The sequence below is a fragment of the Petaurus breviceps genome, unplaced genomic scaffold (assembly GCF_028583685.1).
Source record: "Petaurus breviceps papuanus isolate PSGF00001 unplaced genomic scaffold, PetGlider_PUasm1.0 90881, whole genome shotgun sequence".
Lineage (NCBI taxonomy): Eukaryota > Metazoa > Chordata > Mammalia > Diprotodontia > Petauridae > Petaurus > Petaurus breviceps.
The window spans coordinates 2,865,389-2,878,436 of NW_027187369.1; the positions used below are offsets into that span (position 1 = coordinate 2,865,389).

Sequence of the window (13,048 nt, forward strand, 5' to 3'; positions counted from 1 at the left end):
TGTCTCTGTCTGTCTGTCTCTGTCTCTCTCCATCTCTCTCTCTCCATGTCTCTCTCACTCTCTGGCACTCTCTCTCTGTCTCTGTCTCTCTCTGGTAGTAGAATGAAAGAACATGTTGGTATGAGCTTCAAAAGTGACAGTAGATTGGATGGGAGGTGGGAGGTAGCCAAAGCCCCTTTGTAGAGATCTACAATCTATGAACAGGTTTTTAGCTGGAACTCAGTGTCATTAATAAGACTAAGCAATGACCAGAGGCTCCACTAGCAGAACTAGTATACAGGTAGGAGAGAAAAAAATGGGGGCAGAAAAATATGAACAAAGAAGACGAGGAAGAAAGAACTGAGAAAAGAAAGAAAATTGGAGCGGCCACATGAGGAAAGGGATACTGGTTTAATCATAAGCAGGCTTTGAGAATCACAGTGAATAACAGCTTCTTCAGGGGCCACCTGGTGGCTCTAATAACATAGATTGCTTAATCTTGGTCTCTATCATATTTGGTCAGCGCTGGTCTGCACCTCACAGGATCGAATTTAATCAGCAGAAACATTCAGGCTCATACTTGAGTTCAGAACATCATCTTCCCGAGTAAAAGCTGGGGGCAGTCGGCCTAGACAGTTGCTCATCTGCACAAGGATGTGGGGGTTTGAAGCAGACTCCAAGTACCATATGAGCTAACAGTATGATCTGGTAGTTAAGAAGATGAATGCAGCCTTACTGTGCATTAAGAGAGGCAGAGTGTCCAGGATGTAACTAGTTATTTACACTTTCTCTCCCCTCTAAGAACGTGAGCTTCATGTCAATAGGGACTATTTCTGCTTTTTCTTTGTATCCCCAGCACTTTACACAGGGTCAGGGACATACTAAATGTTTAATAAATGTGTAGTGACTGATATAATCACATCTATACTCTAAGGAAGTCACTTTAACAATTGAACTGAGGAGATACTTAGCAAGGATCCCCAACAGTCCAAGTGAGAAGGGCTGTGTCCTTCTCTCCACTCATACAACCTATACCTGAATTCAGGCCTTTAACAGTTCTTACCTGAACTATTACAATACTCCCCTGATTGGTCTCCTCGCATTCTAACGTAACCTCCACAAAATTGCTTCTTGACCCCTCTCTGTCTCTCACCTTCCCTGGCCGCCCCCTACTTCCCTCATATCAATCGATTGCCAAGGCCGGTCCAGTTCATCTCTGTAACATCTCTTGAATATTCCCCCTTCTCTCCTCCGACACTGCGGCCTCCATCCCCTCATGCCTGGATTACTGCACTAGCCTGCTGGGGGGGGGGTCTGCCTGCCTCAAGTCCTTCCCTATGCAGCTACCCAAGAAAATTCCCTAAAGCTCAGCTCAGGTCTCACCATTTCATCCCTCTCACTAACTCCCAGTGGCTCCCTACTGCCTGTAAGATCAATTAAAAACGACAGTGTTTGATAATGAAAACTCTTCACTAGCCTCCCAGTCTTCTTACACATGACTCTTCTTCATGTACTGTCTATGTCCAAATATCGTGGCCTTCTGCACAAAGGAAATTGCTGTCTCCCAAGCCTAGAAATGTCCTTTCTGCACTTTTACCCTTTGGATTCTCTGGTTTCCTTCAAGACAGTTGAAGTTTCACTTTCTACAGAGGCCTTTCCTGATCTTTTCTCCTCCCAGCTACTGACTCTGCTCCCCAAAATACATCCCCCCAAAACTAATTTTCATATATATGTATGTATATATGTATTATATATTATATATGTATTATATATATTATATAAATATATATATATATCATATAAAGAGATACAGACAGACAGACACGGAGAGGGATATACATTTTTTCTCCCCAATTCAGGTAGTTTAGTAGTACAGTGGATACAGCACTTGGTCTAGAGTCAAGGAAGACTTGAGTTCAAATCCAACTTCAGACACTTAGCTGTGTGACCATGGGAAAATCACTTTAATTGTCTGCCTTAGTTTCCTCGCTTATAAAATGGGATTAGTAACAACACATTATTTCTCTGGGTTGTTGTGAGGATTAAAGGAGATTATGCTTGTAAATTGTAAAGTTCTTAGGACAGTGCCTGGCACATTGTAGGTGTTGAATAAATACTTGTTCTTCCCTCTTCCCATTAGAATGTAAACTCCTTGATGGCAGGGATTGTTTCACTTTTGTCTTTGTATTCTTCATGCCTAACACACAACTGGCTCTTAGAAAATGCTTGTAGACTGAAGAGGTGGCTTTAGTGAGGAAATGGAACTTGAATAAGGCTTTGAAGGAAAAGGAGGCAGCAGGGTATGTGTAGAGGATTCATGGGGTGGGGGGAAGGAGAGAATTACAGGGAGATGCAGTATACCCAACATTATATGTTTTTGCATTTTTTGGAGGGCAATTGGGGTTAAGTGACTTGCCCAAGGTCACATGGCTAGGTTTGTGTGTGTGTGTGTGTGTGTGTGTGTGTGTGTGTATGTGTGTGTGTATGTATGTGTGTGTTAAGTGTCTGAGGCCAAATTTGAACTCAGGACCTCCTGACTCCAGGGCTGGTGCTCTATTCACTGAGCCACCTAGTCGCCCTGTATCCAACATTATATGTACTCATGCAGTAGAGAACTCATATTTTCACTTTCTACCAGGGAAATAAGATACCACCCAAGAGATAGGGAAGGGGTGTCCACTTAACACAGAAAACACATGATCAAAAGTCAATTCCAATTATGTGTTACTCAATTTGTGAATTTTATCTTTGATTATATATTTGATGTACATGCCCTAAGGCAGGGGGTCTTAACCTGAGGCTTGTGAACTTTTTTTTAACTTTTCATTATTAGTATTCTGATTTTAACATCTCACCATAACTAGCCTCCTTTGGAATTCTATATATTTATATTATGTACTTCAAACCATGATCCTGAGAAGACTTCTATAGGCTTCATCAGACTGACTGCCAAGTAGTCCAGGATACAGAAAAAGTTAGAATCTCTGCTTTGAAGGAATATTTGGAATGTCCTGATTGGTCAACTTCTGCTAAGAAGTTCTAGCCTGGTTTTTTTTCCCAGTTCATTCTCTGTGATGCTGAATACGTAAAAAAATGATCTCTGCTCAGGTTCACAGAAAACTTATGTTCTTTGTCTTATGAAACTTCGACCAATTAATACATTTCCTGCCTGGATACTGAAGGTCTGTGGCTGCAGTTTGTACAAATATGCCTAGATATACACTTCCAATAAGAAAAACCTTCCGTGCTTCAGTCTTCCCCTTTCTTCCTTCCAGATTCAGAGTTAGCTGCTATGTTAGAGGAATAGGGTATGTGAACTAACTTAAAAATGTTACTTACCCAGCATAAGCTAGTAACCCCAAAACTGCAATAGGCAGGAGTTGGAAGACTGAGCCTTAAACATCACTTTTACTACTTGCTAGCTATATGACCATGGGGGCAGAATGCTTCTCCTTTATGAGCCTCAGTTTTTTCATCTATAAAGTGGAACAGAAACCTGAACAGCATGCTACCCAATGTTATTATAAATGTCAAATGAGAAAATGTTTGTAAAGCCTAAGTAATCCATAAATCTATAAGTCTTCAATCATTCCCTTCCCATGACTTAAAAGTGAGTTTCTAGGAGGAAAATTACCATTGTCTGTAAGAGCCATTTAAGGCAGAAACCTAGTCTCCCTCTACCTTCTCCCCACAGTTTAAACAAAAATAAATTAAGTAGAGGGATATTATAATAGCCCTCTGGCAAGCCTATCATTAACGCTTGGTAGAGTATGACTGTTCCCTATCATTTGTACTGGTTCCCGACTTAAAGTTTTCCAGGCGCTCAGCTTTACCCTGGTTACCACACGCTCCAATCCTGCTTCCACCCTTTCCACCTGTTGTTCGTAACTGTAATTAGATGTATAATACCACTGCTTCTACAAAGAGCATGTCAGACAGTTGAATTGTTCTACTCACCACTCCAGTAATTTCCCACACCAAATAGCCCTTTGTTGGTCACCACTCCTTTATTTGCCTTGGCCTCCCCATTAAAATATAAGTTCCATGTGGGCAGGCTCGTTTTCCCTTTTCTACATATATCTTCACTGCTTAGCAGAATATCGAACACATAAAAATTTAATAAATCATTTCCCAGAACTTTCCAATTGGCTAAAAGTGAGACAATACCACCTTCAGTGTACTAGGGTCAAAGGAATTATCATTTTTGCTTCACAAACAGCTTTTTGCATTTACAAATAACCTGAGAAGTGGTATATGTCTCCAAGGGTTGGCTCATCACTGAACCTAACAGGTTTCCAAAGAGAAAGTGATGATTTCATTAGCTCTCCCTTTTCAGTTCAAATTCTCAGTAAAGCTGATCAGAGTTGACATTGGACACAAAGGATTCTAACAGCTATAAGTCTATTTTTTTTGGGGGGGTAGGCATACTGAGAGAACACAGCATAAAGGAAAAGAACAAAAGATTTGGAGTCTGAAGAAACTTGGGTTTGAAACCTACACATCTAGTGCTTGCTGTATAATTTCAGGCAAGTCTCCTCTATAAGATGAGGATAATCCCAATAACACTGGTATTAATACTCTCACAGGGGAGTTGCAAGAGACACAGGAGATCCAAGATATATAGAATTTTACCAACATTAAGCCAATAAATACATGTCAATTATTCTTCACAGGAAAAAGTGAACATCTGGGTATTTCCTAGGTATATGTGCTTAGAAATGCCTTGCTCGGAGGTAAGAAGAGACAAATGTAACATTATTGCCCCGTGATAATTTAAACATAAAGCTAAGAAGTATGCTTTTGATGTGAAGCCTGGTTGTTTGGACATGACCAAGGTACTGGTTGATATATACCTCATTCACAGAATCAAGTTTTGAGGAGTGACCAGTTCTTTTTGAATGTTAAGCCTAAAATCCTAACCAAATACAGTGGCCTTAGTCCGTCCACAGCCAAGTCTCTCTCTCTCTCTCTCTCTCTCTCTCTCTCTCTCTCTCTCTCTCTCTCTCTCTCTCTCTCTCTTTCTGTCTGTCTATCCATCTCTCTGTTGGTCTATCTATCCTGTCTGCCTGTCTGCCTCTCCATCTATGTATCTATCTTTCTATCCATCCATCCATCCATCCATCCATCCATCCATCCATCCATCCATCCATCCATCCATCCATCCATCCATCCATCCATTTATCTATCTATCTATCTGTCTATCTTGTCTGTCTGTCTATCTGTCTATCTATCTATCTATCTATCTATCTATCTATCTATCTATCTATCTATCTATCTATCTATCTATCTATCTATCGTCAGAGTCTAACTCATCTAAAATAGGAGTGTATTTTGCTTTACTTTTCCACTGTGTTGAAGCATTTTATGGACATTGAAGCCAACACAGTAAGGATTTGCTCTATCAAACAAGTATGCAATATATATTTTTCTAATTCTCTTTCTAAGTTCTGATTTCCTTAAAGTGAGGCAATTGCATAGGACTCTCTAAAGATGGCTTGGTTAGCTAATTCCTTTCTCCTTCCCTCCTACCTCATGGGTTTTTTTGTTTTCCCTTTTTTTTAAGATACCAAAATTATTTTCTCTACTCAAAAGCATTATCTCTAGCTAGGGCTGAAGTCTGATGGGATCCACTGATTCTGTACCTTGTCTCCAGCGGGATGTTACTATTCAAGACCCAGCTGTTATGCAGATGCACAGAATCCTGGGTACTGGTTGGGGGAGTTGGTGCTGCTGGGCTGGGCTGGCTTCGAGTAGTCATTGACCTCCTCTGGAGAGAGTCCGCCGTGGGGGGTGGCTTCCTGGCACATGTGCACGCATGAGGAGGTGGTGGCGGCGGTGGGAGGGGTCTGAAGGTGAACTGGTTGTGTGGGCTGTTTGGCATATCTGCAGAGGAGAAAAGCAAACAGAAAAGGGAAAATTACTCTTCCACTGTACATGAGCTTTACTGGAGTTTTAGAACAACACAATCTGTCATGGGAGTAGGTTTTTAAGTTCTATCTGTAAAAAAATGTCTGCTTAACTCACAAGAAAGCACATGTCCTGTGCTTATGAAATGTAATATAAAACATTCACAGTTGCATTAACTTGTAAATTCTTCAAAGCTATAGTAGTTAAAAAGTCAATGAGGCAGCCTTACACAATTCGTCATCATTTCTGCTGCTGAACAAATAAATCATCAACAGAACAGAAACAAAATTCAAACTTTGGAGAACATCAACAAATATATTGCAGTAAAATCTGGGGGCTTCAACGCAAAGCCAAAAGGCTACCGTCTGCCTCCCATCTCAGAGAAGAAAAGCTGATCTCAGCCAGCAACCTTCAAACCCTACTTGGTGCCTGCTCCCCTCCCCACGCCCATTACTGTATGCTGAAAGTGAACAGCCAGATAGCTGGCAGGCATTCTGTTCTTTTCTCCCAGCATTCAGGCGACACCCCATCTTCCCCTGTGCCAGGTTCAGGCCATATTGGCAGTGTAGGCATTGCAAAGCGGCTTTCCTGTCTGTTGACAGAGGGTACATTTGGGGCTAGCTATCTCCTGATTTCTGCTGAAGATTTTGGGATGTTCTCACTGTTTTTTCTGGCAAGTAGGGAGTTGGAATTTGATCCATGAGAAATACCCTAATTAAATTTCTTTGAAAAGAAACCACTATATAGCTGATATAATGTCTGTCTCCTACAAGACAGCCCTAAGAGATATTAAATGATTTCATGTAATTGTGGTACTTTCTGTATAAGTTTTGCAGCAAGTTGAAAAAGTCTGCCTGCCTTTTTCTCACCTCCTAAATGACCATAGGAATAAGTGGTACCTCACTAGAGGCTCTCTATGCCTAGCAAACTACTCAGGCCCATTTGTCAATTGTTAATCAGAAAAAACCTACCCTTTTTCATTTTTTTCAATTCAATTCAATCAAACTTGAGTTCAAACTCAAATGTAGAAATCAGCCATCATATACTGGCTCTCTAGGGCCAACTGTGTTGAATTTTCAGTGAGAGCATTCACACTTCAGAAATTGGCAAATGTTACAAATCAGGGCTTGATTTATTGTTTTGTTGAGTGTTGAGACTTCAAGTGATGGAGAAAATGTTAATAATGAAGACTGAACTTCAAAGTGTATTGGGTGTACATTGCTTTTTTTGAAAGCTGATTGCTGAACATTTACTAGAATACTTTTGGAAAGAAGTGATTACTCCTTGACTTCCAATTCAGCCATCGTATAACACAATGATGCGACTGGCTCATTAGGGCGAGTGCTTCTAAGCTGCTCCTCACTTTGCACAAACAGTTTCAACAACAGACAGTTGTTCCTCACTTTAAACAAACCTCAGATCTGGAATGGACAGAAAAACTAAAATAGTAGAAGATGGAGAAGGATGAGCATTTACTTTACAAAGAACTTTCGTTAAGTAGCAAGTCACATAAGCCTTTTTTTTTTTCTTTTTGGAGGGGGAGCAATTGGGGTTAAGTGAGTTGCCCAAGGTCACACAGCTAATGTTTTTTTGCGTGTTAAGTGTCTGAGGCCGGATTTGAACTCAGGTCCTCCTGACTTCAGGGCCAGTGCTCTATTCACTGTTCCACCTAGCCACCCCAGGTCACATAAGTCTTGAAGAGAGAATTTAGCTGACACATTTGCACATCAAGTAAAGTCCATCTACACTACTTTCATTCACACTTTTTCTGAGGCCCACTTCATCACTAATACCACATATTCATAATGAGTCTTGTCGGTGGCTATGGAAAAGAATGAAGCAAAATGCTTCACGTGGTGCCTAAATGGACCACCCGACTTAACTGGTCACGGATTGTGTTCCGGTACAGAAAGCTAACACAGAGGGCGAACTAACTGTTCATGCTTATCTGCAAGTCTTTGCTCACGCTATTCTCTTTAAATTGAATATCCTCTATACTTATCCAAATTTTAAGTTTTTTCAAAGTCCACATCAAATCACAACATGGAGAACTAGTAAGTATCAGAGTCAAGAATTTAACCCAGATCTCCTCCCTTCAAACCCAAGGACTCTCAACCACACAGATGGTACATGATGTAGTAAGAAAGAGCATTGGCTCCAGAGTCAAGTGGCCTACTATGAATCCTGCTCCCATGGTTTATTACCTGTATGACTTAAGGAAGTCGCTTCTCCTTCCTGGGCCTTTATTTCCTCCTTTGTAAAATTAAGGAGTTAGATAACTAGATGACCTCTGAGGTCCCTTCTAGCTCTGGAGCTGGGATCCCTTTTTTTTTTAGAGCAATTGGGGTTAAGTAACTTGCTCAAGGTTACACGGCCAGTTATTTCTGGGTGTGGTGCTAAGTATCTGAGCCTGGATTCGATGCCCAGGTCATCCCGACACTGGGGCCGGTGCTCTTACTCACTGATCCACCTGGCCGCCCCTTGGAGCTGGGATTCTTTTAGCACATCTTAACAGTAAAACAACCTGTTGTAAGGTGGAGCAAATTTAAAATTTTGTTGTATCTACTCTCCACTGATATTTTAAAAAATGTCTTTATTTGGCTTAGTGTGACGGCATGCAACCTTGAAAGCTCTCATTCAAGTGTCTCCCACGCATACACTAAAATTACGTAAGACTATGACAGATATATCAGGGGACGTGACATTGCTCAATGATCATTTCAGTATCAACAACAAGGAAAGTCTAAAACAGGAAGTCAAGCTACCCCAAGAGGTTCAGTAGTATAATGGAAGACGTGCTTCAGAGAGTTCAAACAAAAGAATTCCCTATCATTTGCATGATGTTCTAAACACCATTTGCAGATGGCAATATACAAATTCTATCAGGCCTCAGAACTCTAGAAAGCTGCTTGAGTAAACTCTAGAGCAATGCAAAGGGGGGGAGGTCTAAACATCTACATGGGAAAACCAAAGTGGATTGAATACATATTACCCAGAATAGATAGAACATGCAAGTGGGTGGGCATATTGGTGTATTTATCTATACACATATAAGTACCTACATATACAGACATATGCTTGTGCATATGCCTACATAAGAGGCGGAATAGTATATAGAGGTCCTGACTCAGAATCATGAAGTCCTGGTTTCAAGTTCCACCTCTGACATATGTTGGCTGTATGATTATCTGCAAGTCATTTAACTGGTCAAGGTTCCCAAGCAATTCTTTCCTATCCTGATAAGCAGAGATTCTGAGGTCCCTTAACTGACATACAGAGATTAGAGTAGCCTTGAGATTTAGTCAAAGAAGTATAAGCAAATTAGGGAACAACTGATTAGGGTGATTTATGTCAAAATAAAACTACAATGGTATTGCTATCTTAGAATACTAGATAAGACTATTCTCCCCCCCCCCCATTATTTAGATTTGTCTTTATTTGTGTGAAAAGTGTTTTATAATTGGGTCCATATTAAGTCCTGGGTTTATCTCAGAAGGTAGACTCTCAAGTATTTTATACTGTCTGCAGTTATTTTATTTATTTAAATTTTTTAAAAAATTATCCCCCAATTATATGTACATTTTTAACATTCTCCTTTTTATTTTGAGTTCCAAATTCTACCCCTCCCTCCCTTAGAGAGTAAGCAATCTGATGAAGGTTATACCACGTGCAATCATGGAAAATATTTCTATATTAGTCATTCTGTAGAAGAAAACGTGAAAGGAAGAAAGAATGAAAAAGAAAAATATTATGCTTCCACCTGTATTCAAACAATATCAGTTCTTTCTCTGGAGGCACATAGCATTTTTCATCACGTGTCCTTTGGGATTGTCTTGTATCATTGTATTGCTGAGAATAGGTAAGCCATTCATAGTTGTTCATTGTAGAATATTGCTGTTACTTGTACAATGCTTTTGTTCTGCTCATTTCACTTTATATCAGTTCATCTAAGTCTTCCCAGGTTTTTTCTGGAATCATTCTGCTTGTCATTTCTTATAGTACAATAATATTCCATTACAACCACATAACTATAACTTGTTCAGCCATTCCCCATTTGATGGGCATCCCTTCAGTTTCCAATTCTTGGACATCACAAAAGAGTCACTATAAATATTTTTGTAGAAATAGGCTATTTTCCCTTTTCAAAAATCTCCTCAAGATATAGATCTGGTAGTGGCAGTGCTGGGTCAGAGGGTAGGCACAATTTTATAGCCCTTTCAGCATATTTCCAAACTGTTCTCCAGAATGGTGGGATCTACTCACACCACCACCAATTTTCTCACATCCCCTCTAACATTTATCATTTTCCCTTTTTGTCTTATAAGTCAATCTGATGGGTGTGAGGTGGCATCATATAGTTGTTTTAATTTGTATTTCTCTACCAATAGTGATTGAGAGTATGTTTTCATACAACTATAGATAGCTTTGATTTCTTTGTCTGAAAATTGCTTGTTCATATCCTTTGACCATTTATCAACTGAGGAATGACTTGTATTCTTATAAATTTAACTCAGTTGTCTTTATACTTCCGAAATAAGGCCTTTATCAGAGATACTTGCTGTAAAAATTTCCAAATTCCCTGCTTTCCTTCTAGTCTTGGTTGCATTGGTTTTGTTTGTGCAAAAACTTTCATTTTATATAATTCATCTGCAATGCTCTTTATATCATGTTTGGTCCTAAATTCTTCCCTTATCCCTAAATCTGATAGGTAAACTATGCTATACCCTTCTAATTAGCTTATCGTAACATCCTTTATGTCTAAATCATGTGACCATTTTGACCTTGTCTTGGTATACAGTGTAAGACTTTGGTTTATACCTAGTTCTTGCCACATTGCTTTCCAGTTATCCCAACAGTTTTTCTCAAATAATGAGTTTTTGTTCCCACAACTTAGATCTTTGGGTTTACTATGGTCATTTACTACAATGTATTGTAATCCTAATCTATTCCACTGATCCACCACTCTATTTCTTAGCCAGTACTAGATTGTTTTGATAATTACTTCTTTATAGTATAGTTTGAGATCTGGTATGGCTGGGCCACCTTCCTACACATTTTTTTCCCATTGATTCCCTTGATATTCTTGACTTCTTGTTATGACTATTTTCTTTGATGCTATAAAGGATATATATATGACTGGGAAAAGAGGTGAGCCAGTCATATATAGATGAGATGATGGATGATTAGCACACATTACACTGGTATCCATGTTATACTAGATTGACATAGTAGGTGCTGGCAACAAATCTTATATTTACTATAAAATCCAAACCAACATGACACCTTTAGGTGCCATGAAAATTCAGAACCTGACTAGGATGTAACAGGATCCTCTAAGCTGTTTAGGCAGTTCTGTCTTCTGTCATAAGTGGGACAGTGTCAGTAATGCAGATTCTAAGTTGAAATGAGAGCTGTGCATTGGGCAAGAGAAAGAATATTTCATGACTCAAAACAGTTATATTGGGGATACTGGGGGCTATCTTTGGGAAGGGGGGAAAGAGGGTGAGGAAGAGGGGGGAGATGCAGGGCTGGGAGCTATGCCACTCTGAAAAAGACAAATGCCATCTACTGGAATAACCAGTCACCTTTTCTAGATATCTATATGCAAGACTACAGAATGGAGTTTTTTCAAATGAAATGTGACCACCACTTTGACCACCAAGACCTGTCAGTCTTGGTCCTCCCCAACTTCCCTTTCGGTGATATAAATGACCTTACTAGGTTTCCCTCATGTACTGGCATACAGCTCTGAGAATCAAGGAACTTCCCCTTCCTGAAAAGGAAAAAGCCATATATATGCTACCAGCAGAAATGCACAATATGGTGATTTTGATGACCAACTTGTATGGTGCATCTTTGGTTTCCCATTTATAATGTATGGCGGTTTCTTCCAATATCAGCAAATATTTTATCTTTTAGAAAAAACAAAGTTTCTCAACATTGCAGTGAACACTGAGAAAACTATATCTAGCCCTAGGAAATTCAAATCATCCAAGTTTTATTCTTTGCTCACCTTATGAAAAAGACAAGGAATGCACCTATTCCTTACAAAATATACTAATTTGATCCTTTCTTTGTAAAATGAATTTTCCTACCATTAAAAGACTAATGAAAAATATATTAGGGTTTAGTGTCAGAAGTCCCCCAATACCACAGGGTTCCCAGTTACATGCATTCACTTACGAATCTATCTGGAAATCATATATTTATGTACTCAAGAGAAATACAGGAGAGAATGGGGTAGAGGCAAGAATGTAAATGTTACTATCGTGACACACTTATAGAGAAATTGGAAAGTAAATTCTGTTTCAGTATTGAAAGGTCACATTCACATAGTATACTTGAACAGGAGCCACTTTTAGACTGAAATCCCTAAAATGAACTGATATATAAGCTTTATAAGCATATCTCCTCAAACTTTATGTGCAAATATGCTTGATGTCAGTCATGACATAACTTACAAACCCAAAGATTAATTCTGTTCCAAAAGCATGTTAGCTTTTGTACTTAGCTCTACTGCTTACCTATCTGTTTCCTCCCAATGACCTTTGCTGGATCATCATTCATATCACACCCACTATGATTATACCCTAAGGATCTACCCCGTATCCTTTTCGGTCAACAAGCATTCATAAACTACTTAAGCTAAGAACTGGGGTTAAAAAGAAAGGTAAAAGACAGTCCCTGCTCTCAAGGAGCTCACAATCTAATGGATGGGCTGGAGAAGGAGACAACATGGAGACAATGGCATATGAACAAACTACATATAGGAGAAACTGGAGATAATCAGCAGAGGGTAGACACTAGCATTAAGGGTGCTCAAGAGAGGCTTATGCACAAGGTAGAACTTTAGCTGAGACTTGAAGAAAGCCAGAGAAGCTAGGAAGCAGAGAAAAAAGGAAGAATAGAGTTCAGGGAGAACTAATGAAAATGTTCAAAGTCTGGAAATGGGGCATCTTATTCAAGAAACAGCAAGGAGGCCAGGGTCATTAGATTGTACAGGGTGTGGCAGGGTAAGGTAACAGAAGACTAAAAAGCTAAGAGATGGCCAGGTTATGAAGGTACTTAAAGGACAAACAGAGGATTTTACAGTGTATGATGAAAATGAAAGGGAACCACTGGAATTTACTGAGTGGGGGGTGATATGATCAGATCCACACTG

The 13,048-nt window shown here is 39.6% G+C and overlaps 1 protein-coding gene across 1 annotated transcript in view; it reads right to left on the minus strand.

The window, feature by feature from the left end:
* TENM1 (teneurin transmembrane protein 1) overlaps positions 1 to 13,048 on the minus strand; it is a 782,231-nt gene that overhangs the window by 309,056 nt on the left and 460,127 nt on the right. The window contains exon 5 of the mRNA XM_069074038.1: positions 5,622 to 5,862. Coding sequence (XP_068930139.1) covers positions 5,622 to 5,862 — 241 coding nt within the window. The remainder of the gene's footprint in view (positions 1 to 5,621; positions 5,863 to 13,048) is intronic.